The 17,996-nt window shown below is 43.2% G+C and overlaps 1 protein-coding gene across 1 annotated transcript; it reads right to left on the bottom strand.

The window, feature by feature from the left end:
• Nucleotides 1–12,655: 12,655 nt before the first annotated feature.
• On the bottom strand, nt 12,656–14,807 carry RABIF (RAB interacting factor). The gene is made up of 2 exons (XM_063119801.1): nt 14,653–14,807; nt 12,656–13,559 (listed from the first exon to the last, which is right to left on the bottom strand). Exons 1-2 carry the CDS (start codon nt 14,800–14,802, stop codon nt 13,314–13,316), a joined length of 396 nt encoding a protein of 131 aa, XP_062975871.1. The 5' UTR covers nt 14,803–14,807; the 3' UTR covers nt 12,656–13,313.
• Nucleotides 14,808–17,996: the final 3,189 nt, after the last annotated feature.

The raw sequence follows: 17,996 nt of genomic DNA, 5'->3' as shown, positions 1-17,996 counted from the left end.
TGTCCTACAACTTCCATCATCCTTGAACATTGCATGGCTGGCCCCATGAGATTGATGGGAGGTATTGCCCCAAGCTTCTGGAGGAGTGGGGAACTGAAACTGAGGGGAGAGATGATCCCACATTGAGCTCTCTGTGGGCCCAATGTTGTCATCCTGTTCCTGGCAGAAGTGTGTCCCGAGCTCCTCCAACCAGGGCTTTTGTCGGGGACCTGACTTCATTGTGCGCAGGCTTTCTCTCATCGGGGAAAGCCCCCACACAGCAAAGCTCCTCTGACTGAGGCATTAACTGGAGGAGCGCAGCTTTAGGCCCTGGCTTTCCCTGGCCTCCTCTTCGGGTGGATGCAGGGCAGGTGAAGCACTTTGTGAGCCACTTGCCCTCTTAGTTGTGGAATCCCTGCTGTTATCACTGATCACTGGAGTTAATAGTGGAGATTGCTCTAGCCTTAGTGGGTGGTGCTTTAGGGAGGGACCTGATCCAAGGCCCCACAGACTGGAGATTCCCTATCCGTGATCTGGAGAAACCCAGGTAGTGGAAGTCTGCTGCAGGAATTACATGGAACCTGTGTGAGTAGCTGATCACATATGGCCATTACGTTAATAAGCATTTTGCTGGCTGCATGCACAGGGCACACGTGCTTGAAAAGTATAGCCAGTTAAAGCTTCCCAGCATGTGTATATGTAGCAAATGCAACCATACATACATCACCTTTGATGATCTATATGGGGACCACCTGCTAGTTCTTAAATGGAACTACCTATTCACAGATATTTTGTAGCACTTATCTTAGTTTCTCGCCTGCCCAAGGGCCTCTACTTCCCTTGCTCGGCTTCGTCCATTTTCGTCTGCTGCCCCTTACGCCTGGAACGCTCTTCCTGAACATTTGAGAACTACAAGTTCAACCACAGCTTTTAAAGCTCAACTAAAAACTTTTCTTTTTCCTAAAGCTTTTAAAACTTGATGTTGTGCAGACTTCTACTGTTACTTTCTACTGTTAGTTTTTCCCTACCCTGTGCCTGCTTACCCTTCCCTGTACCTGTTGGCATTCTCTTCCCCTCCTTATTGTTTTACTATGATTTTATTAGATTGTAAGCCTATGCGGCAGAGTCTTGCTATTTACTGTTTTACTCTGTACAGCACCATGTACATTGATGGTGCTATATAAATAAATAATAATAATAATAATAATAATAGTTTATGGGGACAGACTTTGTTGCTCAGTGGTAAGAGAGAGAGAGAGGCATCACTTTTATTTATTTATTTATTTTATTTATACATCACTTTTCTACCAAAAAAATGGCACTCAAGGTGGCTGACAATGTTCAGGGGCACTTTTACAATGACTACTTCAAACATTCCAGGATTCAGACCTGGTACTGAAAACTCATTCCAGGGCTAAATTTTGGCACAGATTAACTCTACTGAATCTTTCGTTGGGTATTCAGCAGTACCAGTGTCCAAGGGTTTGTCTTTGCTCCTCCACTTCCCCTTTTTCTGGACAGATAAAATGTCTAGTTCATAAACATGTATCAGAATTTTATCCCTCTGTTTTGTTTGCTGCCTGTCAGTAAGTTAGCACAATCTTGAAACACAGAATGATCCACCGGCCTCACTAAAATATCCACCAGCTAGCTGCTAGTGTAGTGTATGGTTTATTCATTACAATGTAATAATACCTCGTTTCACAGTATCCATTACTTTTTTCAGTTCCCTTCTTTGAATGGCTACAACTATATGTAGCCCATGTAACTCTCCAACTTTTTATACACTGGATTTATAATTGATAAGTGGGGGCTGTTCCCACCCCAGGGTTATTGAAGAGATAATGGTAGCTGCTTCTTTATAGTTAATGGTGGAAATTTAATAACGGCAGTATTTATAATGTCATTTTTTTTTAGTGTTTAGAGAGCTTAACCATAATCCTACTTGCAATAACTCTGTGAAATAAATCAGTACTCTTAGGGGGTGGACTGAGGCCAAGTTAAGAGCAGATTGTTTAAGATCAGAGCCCAACTTCCAGATTCAAGTCCATTATTTTGGCTATGGACCATGAGATCTGATCTTCAGTTTTTGTGCACAAGCCCAGAAGAAACCAAAGGAGTAAGCAATATTGTGATGCTTTAGGTTTAGGGGATTTCTGAATCCCTCAGAATTTCTTCCTCATTTTAAAGCAGCCCCATAACCAACCTCATTTCATACTGCCAACTTGAACATTTGCCAGTATGAGACTATTCTCATGAAGAATTTAATTCATTCTTTCTTCATGGATGTCAGCCCAGTGTGTAACTGCCGTAAAGAAGGCAAACTCCAAAGGAATTGAGAATAAAACTATCAGTATCATATTGCCTTTATACAAATCTAAGTGTGACCACACTTAGTATACTGTGTACAGTTCTGGTCACCACACCTAAAAAGTTATTATAGAGCTGGAAAAAGTGCAGAAAAGGGAAACTAAAATGATGAAGGAGATGGAGCATCTCCTTTATGAGGTAAGGTTACAACAGCTGGAATTGATTAGCTTGGAAAAAAGGAGGCTAAGGGAAGACATGACAGAGGTTTACAAAAATATGCATGGTGTGGAGAATGTGGATAAGGAGACATTTTTCTACTTCTCCCATAATACTAGAACCCAGGGTCATCCCATGATGCTGATTGGTGGGAGATTCAGGACAAATAATTAAAGTATGGAATTCACTACCACAAGATGTAGTGATTGATTACCACCAATTTGGATGGCTTTAAAAGGGGGTTGGATAAATTTCTGGAGGAGGCTATCAATGGCTGCCCTGATGGCTATGTACTACCTCCAGTATCAGAGGCAGTAAGCCTATATACACCAGTTGCTGGGGAACATGGATGGGAAGGTGCTGTTGCATTGTGTCCTACTTGTGGGTCCCTGGTCAACAGCTGGTTGGCCACTGTGTGAACAGAATGCTGGACTAAATGGACCCTTGGTCTGATCCAGCATGACACTTATGTTCTTAAGGTCATGGCAGAGCCTAGCTTCCAGATCAAGTCCATTATTTTGGCCTTGGACCATAAGATCTGATTTCCTTCAGTTTTTGTGCACAAGCCTAGAAGAAACCAAAGGAGTCAGCAATATTGTGATGCTTTCTGCTTAAGGGATTTCTGAATCCCTCAAAACCTCTTCCTCATTTTAAAGCGCCCCAAAACCAACCTCATCTCATAATGGCAATTTGAACACTTGCCATTATGACACTATCCCCATGAAGAATGTAAATCATTCTTTCTGCATGGATGGTTTGTGGGAGGAGTGAACTTGGCCAGGTATGAACATAGTGGAATGTGGGGAATTGGAAAGAGACAGGAGGAGTATTTACTATTCTGGGAGTTGCCTGCCTGCTATATAATTGCTGTTTGTGACTTATTTTTTAACCAGTCATACAGGCCAGGCAAGATAGACTAAGGATTCTTTTACATTCTTGAATTAGATAGGAAAGCTGAGGGACTTTAAACACCGACATAGCACACTTGGTTTATTTTTATTTTTTGCAATTGCTCTAGCATTAGGCCTTGTGGCAGGGTCCATCATGGCTTCAGGACTATCGGGTGAATGTCCAACCTATTTTTTTTAAATGGCAATTTAACTTACTCTGGCCACTTTTGGACAGTAACCTCTAATTATGACCCTGCTTGACTTTGGATGTGGTAACTGGTTATATGAGTAGGAGGTTCACCACAAGCATAGATAATTGGTGTGCTTGTTTTGTGTGAATATCTGTGGGAGAGAAGGTGCAATTGAGAGTAGACACTGATGTATGAAATACATTTCTTATGCCAACGGTAGGTAATGTGATGTCCATGGGCACCAGGGTGTCCCCAGACACCTTCCTTAGCACCTGCTAAAGTGCCCTGCTTCTCCTACTTTTTTTAAATAACAAATTTTCTTACCAGCAGCTGGAATTGCTTCAAAGCAAGGGGAGGGCCTCTGACTGCTCCCATTTTCTTTTCTCCTGAATGTCTCTGGGTCACATATGGGGTTCAGAGACATTGTTAAGAAATGAAGACAGTGGGTGGCAGCAGGCCAGTGCTTTCCTCTGCAGTACACCCAGCCACCAAGAAATAGAAGGGAAGCAAGAAAAATGGACTTTGAACTGTGTGGTCAAAGGAGTTGTATAGTGTGTTGAGACTCAAATTCCACCTCTGTCTGTAAATCTTTTGGGCAGGTTACTTGCTCTTTTTGACCAGCCATGCCTGCTATGGCATCCATTTCGTGGAGATGCCCAAGACAGTTTCTCAAATTGCAAAAAAGTGGTCACAGACCCCAAAAGATGGCCTCCCCCTGTATTATGCTAACTGAAGACACCTTGCTTAGAGTGCATTCCTATGCATGTCTGTCCATTGCAGCCTTAATGCTTCTTCCTACTTTTGTTATAGTGGCTATGAAACACTGGGTTATACTGATGCTGAACTGGACTCTCCTTTCACACTTGATCTGTCTCTGCTACTCTTATGTGAACTTTACAATTGCATTAGGCTGCATCCAGCTCAAACCTGAGAAATTTCCTGAGACAAAACAGGGCCCCAGGGCACTCTCGGAGGAATCTGTCTTCTATCAAAACCAGTGCTGAAAGATCCATCAATATTTCTGGGTTTGGGTTGATGAATCCCAGGACAAGGCAGCATAAACTTCACATATGCTCATGTCAGAATGGCTGCAAAGAGCAGATTTGTTGTCATGTTGTACACTTCTAAGGCATGACTTGTGTCTTTTGTGTTGTGATTCTAAATGCCAGACATTCTTTATGGAACTGCTCAAGGCCTTAAATTCAGTCTCCTGGGTTTCATTTTGCAAGTAACATAAATCTGGGTATGAATCAAGAAATTACAGTTTGCAGTATTATCATTATAGCTCTCAGAAATCTTGCATAGGTAAGATGACATTTCTAACTGGGAAAATATCCTGGCCGAGGAATCATTCACAAAGATGGTACACTCTCATCTATAGACATGGATCTAATAGGTTTTGAAATGTAACCTTCAATCTACACAAGTATTAAAGCAAATATAGTGGAATTCAATAAATGCCTGATTTGTAAATAGTATACAGATATCTCCCTTTTCTAACTATTCTAAAGTTTTAATTCACTATTTATTATCAATACCTTCTCGAGTTTGCAAATTATTTGAAAATTGGTTATAGGAGTGGAAAACTGAAACTGTTATTCTTATACAAGTGTTTTTCAACTCTTGTCTTGACAGGATCCCACCACTTTCAAGAGAAGCATCTGCTTTTGGAAGGAGTCCCAGATTCAGATGCCTGCTGTGAGTTTGCATGCTAGCTAGTGATTAGGGAGGTGCCTCAACATATGAAAAGGAGCTGATTTATGAGGAGAGATATAAAGAACTGTATTTTGTGGTACATATAGTTGGAGCCATTATATCCAGTCAGAACAGCTGCCTTCCCCGAGGAATTGTTTCATCACTACACAATATTTACGATGTTTGTGTTGATGAAGCACACTTGAGGCAATTGGAACATTTGGTGTCAGCAGGAACTGAAACAATGGTCCAATCCAGGCCGCTGGGAACGTCCAAATGCTCATGTGAATTGATCTTCAAACAATAAGAGATGTTCAAGTTATCCTATCAAGATGCAAATGTATAAATTATGCTCAGCTGAACTTTTCTGAAAGGGGAGATATTTCAGAGGAGTAGTGCTTCCCTAGGAATGGAGGTCACTGGGGGTTTATATTGGCATTTTGCAATTTTGATCCCCCCCCCAAATAGATACATCTTATTATTGCTGGAGGCACAGCATAAAACACCCCATCTGACAGCCAAAGGAAGGAACACAAAATGCCTTGGGATTTATTTTTGAGTAGACATACATAGGATTGCTCTGTTAGTCAGAGTTAACTTTTGCTAGTTCAGGACCCCAATTTAGAAATAGGAACAATGTGATATGAATAAGAATCAATGTATCATGGCTAGAGATAGTGTTTAATTCTTCAATGTGGACTTCCCTATAATAATACCCAGAGTTCTTCTATGACTTTCACCACCTGACAATCCAGTACTCCAACATCTGCAGTATGTAATAACTCCATTAGGAAGGAAAGGTAAGAATTCCCTGGCATTTAGCATATTGTTTCTGTGAAGTAATGTTCTCCGTCCTGCATGAAACAGTAGCCTGCTCTAGACACCAGACAAGCCTTTTGTTCCATCACAGGAAGCTTGTTCCATCAAGTAGTTTCAAAGATGCCTGTGCCGAAACTGCTGACGTGGCATCCTATTTCCTATCAAACTTCAGTGCAGCTCTTGATATTCCCAGCTCTTGGATTGAAACTGATATAAACCATGGCACAGTAGTTCACATCAGTTGAACAGTGATCCTGGCTTCATTGCATAGCTTTCGTTTCTTTGACAAAAGGATTATGACTGAAAATATCTGTTTGCTTTGGTTCTCTTCCCCCACCCCCAATGAACTATCTTTGTACCAGCCTCATGTTACTATTGGTCTGTGTTTATGTATGTGTTTGGACTATTTCATTTGTTTTGTTGTTTGTTTTTATTCTTTTGTAAACTGCTTTGGGATTTGTTTCAAATTAGAACCAGTGGATAAATATTGTTAAGAATAAGTTGTTGTTAGTGTTGAGTTTGTAATGTTGTCTTATTATGTTGTAAAGCTGTTTATTCTTTGTAGTTACCAGCTCAGTCATAGTCAGTGTTTCTTTTTAAACTCATAATTAATTTAATATTGTATATTACATTATATAATAGATATAGGGGCAGACTGCATGTGGCCTAAATAGGGATAGGAATGGGATGAGATCTTCCACTGAGAAGCCCATTCATTAGTGGGAATTAAGCTATTGGTGATAAACTTATTGCATTAGTTTCAACTTTTGCTGGATCAGCAAAATAAAGAAATAATCATGACTTGATATGAATTAAAAACCACTTATGGCTAGAATTATTTGACTATCCATCAATTCTGTTTTCCTTGCCATAACTCCCAAAGTCCTTCCATACCATTCACCTCCTAAAAAGACTGCTACAGTTTGAAAAAAGTAATTACTTCAGTGGGAAGCAAAGGCAGGAATGTCTAGGCACTCAAGTGTCCTGTGAAGTAACATTCAAGGGTTACTATTATGTGGCCGATGGATATTGCTTCATTTCAGTGCGGAGCAGCCGTAGGATCAACATGTACAATGCTATCCTAATGCTAAATCTCTGAATGTGGCACTTGGGGTGGGAATGTACAATTCCCAAAACTGGGTTGGGAACACTATGTTGAGTGCTGAACAGTTTGTTAGTATTGTAAGATCTCAGTTCATCAGCCACTTTTCTAGAAGAGGTGTCCCTTCTTTCCATGTTGGGAATGGGGTCTTGGCTTCAGGGGCCCTTTCCAAACAAGTGATACTGGTGACAGCACCAATCATCTGTTGGACAGCTATATACATGCTGCGCACATTTTTTTTGGATTTGGGCCTTTGTGTTCCTTCCTATATAAATGAAGAAAGGTGGATGGTCCTTACCTCCCAGAGAGCTTCGGCTATTGGGCAGTATAAAAATGTAATAAATAAATAAATTACAGAAAAGCATAAAATCCATAGTTCCTTTAGAGTGGCTTGTGGAATATTATCTGTACTTCCTACAGAGTGAATAACAATGTAAGTAAAGGTGGCAAAGGGACATAAAGGAAGCTGTTGCTGTTTGTATAGTCATGGATTTAACAGAGCCATGTTCTCCTCACTGCAGGGCTAATACTTGATGCCACACAGCAAAAAACCACCACCACCATTGCAATCCTGCAACCGTGGTGCCACCATGAGGTGGACATTTGAAATGGAAAAGTCATCAGGCCCTCGCAAAGGAAAAATAAAAAATCCATTCCAGGGATTTTACTTTCCAGACCATTTGAAATACTTTGCAAGGACCGCAAAGTCTTATTTTTTACTGCCTAGAGCAGATCTAATGCACTAAAGTTACAGAGGGCAGATTTTGGTTGAGCATTTGAAGAAACATCTTGATAAAAGGAATGTGACAGCTCTCCCTCACTGGAGGACTACAAGCAAAGGCTAGGCAGCCATTTGTTGGGAGACATTCTAGGTCTGGATGCTATTTTTTTTTGTTGGATCAGATGGCCTACAAGATGGCCCTTCTACTCTATGATAGGTGATGGCCAAATTAGATATAACGAGTCCTTTTCAGACATTATCCACCTGTAGAAGCTAAGCATGGAATAAGCAACAATGGGACTGCTCTGGTGGCTCTGCCTGCTGGCCTTTTTGTGTTCAAGCTATACAAGGAAGCATGGTGGGAGAGGGCTCGGTTTATCTTTTAGTGTAAAAACTACACCCCAACCCCACTTTACAGGTGAATGAGTCAAACACATAACAATAAATGCGATGGCCCCCCATCAGATCAAGTCTGGCTCTGAATCTTTCCAGGATCTTTAATAAAGGTGCAGCTGATTACCACAATTTAAAATGAGTGATGGCCAGAAGAGTTTATACAAGAAAAAAATGAGGTCACTAAAGGGTAGGGTGATATCCCGAGGAAAGGGAGGGATCGTCACTCCCTGCTCCCTGGATCCCCTGTGCGTCATGTAGGCACACAGGAATGATCCCAGGACGATCCCTGGGATATCACTCTGTCTAGCTATGGTCTAAGTCTTTACAGAGCAGGCAGCAGTGGGGGGCCGGATTACAGATAAGAACATGCACTCTATTATGCTTTCAGTAAGCCTATGGGCCCTGCAGGCATGCCCCAAACACTGGTGCCTGTGGTACCAGCGCCACAAGTTAGCCACCCATGATTTAGACGAGCATTTCCCAAGCTAATTTGGCCACAGAATCCTTTTTGGCTTGAAATATATTAACAGAATCCATAAATACTGGTCTGGTTGTTGTGGGTTAATCAAGGATTAAACAACCTACATTTAACCCTTGATTAGTAGTTGGGTTAAATGTAAGTTGTTTAAGTGGCTGGGCTCACATAATACAACACAACTGCTGATTTCACTGATTGGAGATCACATACTCAAAATGGCCACTACACATACCTTGGCTAGTCATGGGTTAATTAACCATAATATGCTGCCATGTCATGTGAACTGGTCCATAGTCTCTGCAGAGTCATGTTAAATGGGTAATTTTTTAAAAAAAATTAAAAGTTAATTTTCAAAATGTCTACAGTCTAGTTTTGACTTGTGAAAAGCATTATAAAACATTTATCTTCACACAACTTTCCAGCAATGTTTTGTAATTCTGATTTACAAATGGCCTTTCTGCTCTGTATTTCCATGTGTGTAACTTTTTATTTAATCCTTTTAAATTTATCTTTTTATTATCTTTTTATTATGCATGTCTACGCAGACCCTGCCCCTGAGTTTAATGAGGCTTTCTCCCAGGTAAGTGGGTATAGTATTGCAGCTCTAAATTATTTTATTTATTCCCATTATTTATTAGTCACTTTTCAGGACCAACCCCTCACAAAGCAATATGTGTACACACACACAAACACACACACACACGCACACACAGAGAGAGAGAGAGAGAGAGAGAAATGAAACATTAAGCAGAAGTAGTAAGCATATAGTGGACACAATAACAAAAGAGCAAAGAATTCACTAAGGAAATGCAATAATAAAAATATACATTTTAAAGGCCTTCTTAAAAATGAGAACTGAAGGGGACAGTCAAAAGTCAACTGGGAGAGAGTTCCATATGGCCACCACCAAGAAGGCCATCATGTGTGTGCTTGCCAATATAACCACTTTTTCTGGCAAACACACAAGCAGGCCCTCTGATACAAATCTTAGATTACAAGCAGAGTCATTTAGGTGCAGATGGTCCTTAAAAGTAACCTGGTCCCAAACTGTTTAGGCCCCTTCAAGATTAATTCTAGCACCTTGAATTGGGCCCAGAAATCCACTGGGGACAGTGGAATAGCACAAGAGTGATGTTACACATCCAGGCTGCTGCATTTTGCACCAATTTAAGTTTCTAAGCTGTCTTCAGAGGCAACTCCATGTAAAATACATTGCTGTAGCCCAGTTCCAAGATACCAAGAGCATGGGTAACTGAAGTCAGGTCCTGTAGCTCCAGAGAGGCTTGTAGGGGGCATACAAACCCAAGCTAGTGGAAGGTATTCCTGGCCACTGCCACTACTTGTGCTTCTCCAGATGGTGACAACACTAAGAGCACTCCTAAGCTGTATAACTGGTCTTCAGAACAGTGCAACTCCGTCCAGAAGCAAATTTAACAGCTCTACCCAGATCAACAGACTTCCCAATCCACGACACCTCCAGTTTATCTGGATTACGTTTCAGTTTGTTCTCTATCCATTCCAAAATTTCAACCAGGCACTTGTCCAGTGAATCCTGTTCCCTAGGATTTATTGATGGAAAACAGAGGTAGACTGCATGTCATCAGCATGTGGATGGCAATGCAACCCAACCCTCTGGATATCGTCTCGTCTCCCAGAGGCTTTATTTAAATGTTGATGAGCATTGGGGTAAGATGGAACCCTGAGGCACCCCACAAACTAGAGTCCATGGTGGTGGTGGTGGGGACAGAATTCACCCAGCGCAAATTCTGGCAATGTCTATCCAAGGACCAGAGCCATTGTAATGCTATGGCCTCGTTCACACATAACTTGGGGAAGGCTGGTTAACCTAACCATGGTGCATGGTGATTAGCACTAATTACGCTGCATACTCCCCCACATGACCACTGAACCATGATCCAATGCGTGGTTAGCCTAATCACACCCTCACCCTAACCACCTACTGCCCCGCAGAAGTCCATAGTCTTCCAATCGGTCTGTCAAACATCCCAGCGGCTTCAGCGGTGCAGCAGTCAGCCACTAGAGGGCCAGTGCTACCGCCAGCTGCAGGCGACAATTACATGGCCAGCAGTTTCATTCTTCTTCCTTTCAAAAGAAATGCCCAAAATGTGAATTTCCCCATGTTAAAAAGTGAAAATGCATGTTTGGGGGAAATTTGCACATTTGTGCCAATTCGTAAACTTGTAAAAACTGAACTGAAAAACTTAGAAGAAAAGTGGGGCACAAGTTGAGAGTGGGTGAGTGCACCCATCCCTACATCTTGGTGCTCTGCACGCTTCTCAGACTGCATTGTGGAGATCTCACACTGTGTCAGGAATGGCAAGCACTGCTTTCAACCGCTCTTGCCACTGAGCTCTATGGCAGTGCTTGCTTAACCATGGAGGCCTGACAGATGACACACTAAGCCATGGTTAGGGACACTATTTTGCAGTGTGTGGTTAGTGAGGGCGGATAAAGCGTAGTTATGTAGCAACCATGGTTAGGAAAAACACTCTATATTTATTTATTTATTTTGGCATTTTTATCCCACCCTTTAGCCAAAAAGGCTCTCAAGGCGGCTTACAAAAATATTACTTAAGACAGTCCCTGCCCACAGGCTTACAGTCTAAAAAAATGACACAAAAGGAAAGAGGATTGGGAGGGAGGGGGGAAAGCAAAGCAAATTCAGGCACTAGATTCTTAGTTGCAAAGTTCAGCAGTGACAGTTGGTAACAGGAGGGAGGGGGCTCTCAGCTGGAGCTGGACCCAGGCATGATGGAGAGGTACCTGGCTGCTGCTTCATCCCCCACTGATGGCCTCTGCAGAGACAGTACATGCAATATACTAAGCCATCATGGGTAGCATAAAACTCTTAACCATCATGGCTTAGCTTGATGTCTGAACAGGGCCTATGCCCCCTAAGCCAAGCTCAGAGAGGCGGGACAGAAGGATATCATGGTCAGAAGTCTCTGAGAAGTCCTATTCCCAATGTTGCCATCCACCACAGCAACCAAGGCTGTCTCTATCCTAAAACTAGATGGGAACTGCAATTGGAATGGATCCAAACAACTAATTTTCTCCAGAACTACTTGGAGTTGAGAGGCTACCACTCTCTCCAACACCTTGCCCCAGAAAGTGTATATTGATATATAAAATATAACAAATACATTTTGTTTTAACTTCAGGATTTTGTTTCTTTAGAATTGCTCACCCTTGGAATTAAAAATGGTTAAAAACCTGAAAAGATTCATGCAGTAAAGAGGGGCTGGACCCTACTAAAGCAATCCCTCCTCCTTCAGATTTGCTAAGAGCACAATCCTATGTAGATAGTTGGCAGCCTCAGAACTAGGGAGGCTGCCAACTATTCAATGCAGGATGGGAGGAAAGTGGAGATGATCTTCACCTCCATACTCCCCAGCCACCCTGCATTTCTGCTAGATGGGCGAATTTGCCAGTCTAGCAGAGGCACCACAAGTGGTGGGGGTGGATAAGGAGGCTGGGGCAGCTATAGGAAGCAGCATATTGCAGCGCCCTGGTCTCTTTCCCTCCACATGCCTGGGAATGTCCCCCTTTCCCTGTCTCTGTGGTCTGTTTTCTAAGCACTGAGAGGTAGCTGGCGTGGTTCTCTCCACGCAGGCAACGAGGCAGAGATGGAGGGAGCAGGGAGCATGGTTTCCCAGCTCCAGGGTCCGAGCCCTGTCGCCAATCTCAGAGCCAGGAAACCAAACTATCTATGCCCCCCACCCCTGGATGCTGTCTGTGGCATAGGATTGCTTTCTCAATTATTTTAATTAGTCTAGATTCACTAGGTTCATCCCTCTCTAGCAACATATTTATAGAAAGATCACAATACACAAACTGTGAAGCTTGGTTTAAGTTTAATTAAATACAAATATTTATAAAGAATTAGTCTCCAGTGACATTCTCTTCTTGCAATTTTAAAATGACCCTTTTTGCACTCTTAAAACATCATCTGATTTCCCCCATTAAAAATGTCCTTCTGCAACTAAGACCTGGCTTTCAATAATAGATTATCATCATAAAGTGGAAACTGACAGATATAGCTGTTATGCCTGTAAAAATTAAATGAGAAGTATGTACCTTTTGGTCCAAAATAGAGCAGAAAACTTTAAAACTCCATCTGATGCTGCAAAAAGCAATGTCTAGAAGACTCATTCCCAGTTGCATTATATGGTCATTTTTCAGAGGACTTAATATTTAAACAAGGTAAACCACCAATTTGCACAGGTAGGCCTTTGTTTCAAAACATACCCACATCAATCTGCAAGGTATTACACAGGAACAGAGTCACGGCAAAACTTAAATCAGAAGGAGAGTTGACAATCGATATAAACAGATACTTCTTTTGACGCATCAGGTTACGGCACCATACCAGTGCCATTTTCAAGGCGGCATGTTGGCATTACAAAGTGGACATTAGTTCACTAGAGGGAAGCAGGATACCTTTAGGATGGCCTAACTGGCTTGCCAGGAGGCTCATTAGTCTTTTGGTCACCAGTCATTCATGAGACACGCGGTCCAAGGCCACATAGAAACTCTTTTTGTCATCCAAGCAGTGCCAGCCAATCGGACCAATTTCACAGTCTGCACAGATTAGGAACTTTATATTCCCAACATCCTTGGTGAAGCCAACGTTTTCGAAAGAGAACATGTCATCGACCAGCCAGTGGTCCTGTAGGACATCCCCTTCCAGATCACTGTTACCCACCAGTGCTGTCTTCTTCTTCATGGCAGGAAGAAAAAGCTGTCAAATGACAAGACAAACAAGTCATGTGATGTTATTGTGAAAGCAGCAACACCACCAGCACCATCTGGGGGATAGTTTGGGGAGCTCTCTACCCTTTCCCAAACACAAAACTGGAGCAGGCACCTGCTGGCAAAACAGCACACATATACACATGTATGTGTGTGGTTTCCTCCTCACGATTGCCTTGAATACTTACATAAACCTAGGTATTGAATTTCTGGGTATTGAGATGTCTAGACACAAAGCAGGCCCTCCCCAGGGCTTATTTGAACCACAGGTCATCACCACAATCTGCTTTTAACATCAGGGATCTGTTACAGACCTTATGGAATTGGCAGACTGATATGCCTTTAAGCATGTGCAGAGTGCCTTAGTCACACTACTCAGTAGCCACAAACAGACTGCAATTCTCAAAGAAAAAGGCTTTCTGGGAAGAAAGTGTATATTCCAAAGAAAAACTTCTCATTCCCCCAAATTATTATTTTTATTTACGTTGTGCCTTTCTTTCAAGGAAGCGGCATACATGGTTCACTTCTCACACAACAAAAATCTCATGAAAGAGGTGAGGCTAAGAGAGCAGTGGAGGCTGGTGGGTCCAATGTCAGTGGGGCAGTGAATCTGCTCCGGGCTTCAGTAAGAACCAGTGAGAACCCTAAAAATGCTATCCAGGGTACACTTTGGATAGCTGCTTTAGAGTTCTGACTGGATCTGATTAATACCCAAACCAGATTAACCACCCCTTTGACATTGGAGCCACCAGCCTACACTGTGTGCCAGAGAGATTGGCCCAAAGTACGGCAGTCATCTTCATGGCTAAGCAGGGATTTGAACCTTGGAGTCTGCAAGTCCTTGTCCCACACTCTAACTCAGCCTGCTCCAACCTGGCGCCCTCCTGATGTGTTGGATGGCAACTGTAGTCCAACAGGACCACCGGTTGGGGAAGGCTGGTGCAACTACTACACCACGCCGTTTCTTAACGAAGCGCTGCCTGACGAAAGGGAGAATCCTAGGAGCCACCCCGGCCAAAGAGGAACACCCTGCAACACGCCGAAGCAGGGCGGCGGCGGCTCAACCCTTCTGGTGCCCGTACCTCTCTGCGGGTGAAGGTAGCGGCCCCAGGCAGAAGGACGCGAGAGCTGCAGCGCTGGCACAGCACGGCCTTTCGGTTCCGGCCTTGCGCGCACACCAGCTCCTCCACTCCCATTGCGGCCGTCTCCATCGCCGAACTGGGCACCGCCATAGCCACGCAAGCGCAACTGAATAAGGGCGGGGAGAGACCGCGAGATAGGCGGGGCCGTGGCTGGAGTCGTCCCCACGCTGGGTGCCTCCTCCCCCGTTTCCCCCCCCCTTTCCAAGTTTTCGGCAAGCCCGCTCATCTGTAGCCACGCGCGTGCGTAAATTCGGCAGTGACTGATCAAAGGGACAGGAGAAGGAAGACCTTGGCTTTCACAGGCACCGATCTTTGCTGTCCTCAACTCTTAAAGCACGTACTTTTTTTGCAACCTTGCCTTTGCGTTGATTTGGTCAAACAAAGCTGATAAGAACATAAGAAGTGCCTTGCTGGATCAGACCAAGGGTCCATCTAGTCCAGCACTCTGTTCACACAGTGGCCAACAGCCATCAGCCAGGGATGAACAAGAAGGACATGGTGCAACAGCATCCTCCCGCCCATGTTCCCCAGAAACAGGCTTCTTGCCTCGAATACTGGAGATAGCACACAACCATCAGGGCTAGTAGCCATTGATAGCTTTTGCTGCCAGGAATTTATCCAACCCCCTTTTAAAGCCATCCAGATTGGTGGCCATCATTACATCTTGTGGTAGTGAGTTCCATAATGTTGGACAGGACTCGCATGGTAAGAAAACACGCCCAAACAAACTGTAAAAGTGGATCCTAAGAGAGTTTGGCTGTGGGTATGCCCATAGATAATATTAGCTGAATGAATCAACTGGATTACGAGCCTAGTGAAAAGTGTGACCAAACAGCTCTGCAGGCTGTTAACTGTGAGTGAAAAACTATATAAATCCTACTTGGAGTAGACCCATTGAAAAGAATGGGACTGCAGTTAGTCATGGTTAGTTTAAGACCCATTCATTTCAACAAGTCTACTCAAAGCAGGCCTTATGTTGGGTTTTACCTTCTCTGCTGGAAGGTGCCATGGCACCTTTGGAAAGTGTCTCGGTGCATGGCAGCTGCCAGTGATGCCCCTTATAGTGGTACTGTATTGGATTCCCAACTTCAGCTTTGTGAGGACTGCTTTGTCAGGCCTGCCTAAAATTTCAGACCTGCTTGCTACCAGGAAATATGGCAGGCTGGCACAGGTGCCATGCTGGGATTATTGGGGTGAGGGGGGATGTACGAAATATTTTTTCAGCCTAACCCTCTAAAATAATACATGAAAACATGGCTTTGATTCACAGGTGCTACTGACATTCCATTCTGTGCAAGGGTTCTCATTGGGGTCTGGGTAAAACAAGGATCCATGAAGTTATGAGGATCTTCAGGGATCCTCATAATTTCATATGATTTTTACAGAGCAACACCCCCAAACCACAATCTAGTCACAGAACCCATCAGCCTCCACTGACTGAACCACCAAAATCAGGGATCTACCAGTCGTGGGTGCAGCCACAGTGCAAAAACATGGATCTGAGGCAGGGATCCTCATGATTATAAGACATAGACACTGAAACATCATATCACATTCATAGGCGTGACTATGACAGAAAAACATGGAGATCCACATGAAACCATAATCAAATCATAGATAACACTGTTCAGTGTGAACCAAATTACTGATCCCGTATTTGAGTGTTCCACTGCAGTACAAAACCATTGATTTGAGGAACATGTCCTCAGACCTGAACCTTAAAAAGCTGAACATGTAGTTACTTTCATTAGAACCCTGGGACCAGATCTACACCAAGCAGGATATAACACTTTGAAAACGTTCTGAAAACTGTATATGTAGTGTGTCCTGGGCCTAAACAGTTGTCACTACTGTTATAAACCATTATAAAGCAGTAGTGTAGATCCTGCCTGGGTTTTTATGAATGAGTCAGCATACTATGACATGCTGCCTGATCTCTCCTGCTTTGATTGAGAGCAGCTAAATAATTCAGACATGTTTTGTTATTGTGGTGTTTGTCGTGATATGCAAACAAGGAAGTCTGGTTTTTCTCTTTGTGAACAAGCCAGAGAAATAGCCCCAAGTCCATAATCAAATCATCTGTCATCCTTCTGTACTCTCTGCCCTCTAAAAAGTATGTATCGATTGGAGCAAGGTTTTCCCACAGAACAACAACAGGTATTTGAGGAGTGGATCCTCATGAACCATCTTAATAGTTTTTACATAGAACACCTCACCCTTATCTATGGAGTGCACCATAAAAATCAGCATAGATCCAGCATGTTGAACGAGGTTTGATTAGAAGCAGGGTCCTCGTGATTCTTGCACACAAGCTCTAACGTGCAATCTCCCATAATAGTAGAACCCAATGAGGTCATCCCATGAAGCTGATTGGTGGGAGATTCAGGACAGATAAAAATAAGTACTTCTTCACAGAGCACAGAGCTAAACTATGGAATTCACTATCATAAGATGTGGTGATGGCCACCAACTTAGATGGCTTTAAAAGGGAGTTGGATAAATTCCTGGAAGAGAAGGCTATCAATGGCTACTAGTCCTGATGGCTAAGAGCTACCTCCAGTACCAGAGGCAGTAAGCCTGTATATACTAGTTGCTGGGGAATATGGGTGGGAGGATGCTGTTGACTGTGTTCTGCTTGTGGGCTGGTTGGCCACCGTGTGAACAGAGTGCTGGACTAAATGGACCCTTGGTCAGATCCAGCATGGGTCTTCTTATGTTCTTATGATGTGCCCTGTGATGTAAAAGTGCATTTGTGAGGACACTGTATTAAAACCCAGTGGATCCATGAGGAACTGCATCTTGAATCCTTCTCCCCCCCACATTCCTAGCTCTGAGAAGTATAGGATCCATATGAGTGGTGGATCCCTGATTTTGGTAGTGGAGTCCATGGAGGCCGATGGGCTCTGTGATTGGATTGTGGTTTGGTGATGGTGGTGTTGCTCTGGAAAAATCATATGAAATCACGAGGATCCCTGAGGAACCTTGCCTGTTTTCCATGTTTTTGCACCATGGCCACGCCTGTGACTCTTGGGTCTCTGATTTTGGTGGTTCAGTCTGTGGCGGCAGATGTGCTCTGTGATTGGATGGCGGTTTTGTGGGTGTCCTCTTTAAATATATGAAATCATGAGGATCCTCATAATTTCATGGATCCTTGTTTTACTTTCTTCCTTCTTATTGCAATGTGCCCATCACTATTTCCCTACTTACTCTCCTCCTGCCACATCTTTCTTCACTTTCTTGAGTTTCTATGAAATGTTAGTGAAGAATATTGTTGTTGCCATGTT

The sequence above is a fragment of the Elgaria multicarinata genome, chromosome 1 (assembly GCF_023053635.1).
Source record: "Elgaria multicarinata webbii isolate HBS135686 ecotype San Diego chromosome 1, rElgMul1.1.pri, whole genome shotgun sequence".
Lineage (NCBI taxonomy): Eukaryota > Metazoa > Chordata > Lepidosauria > Squamata > Anguidae > Elgaria > Elgaria multicarinata.
This window is presented reverse-complemented; position numbering and strand designations above follow the sequence as displayed.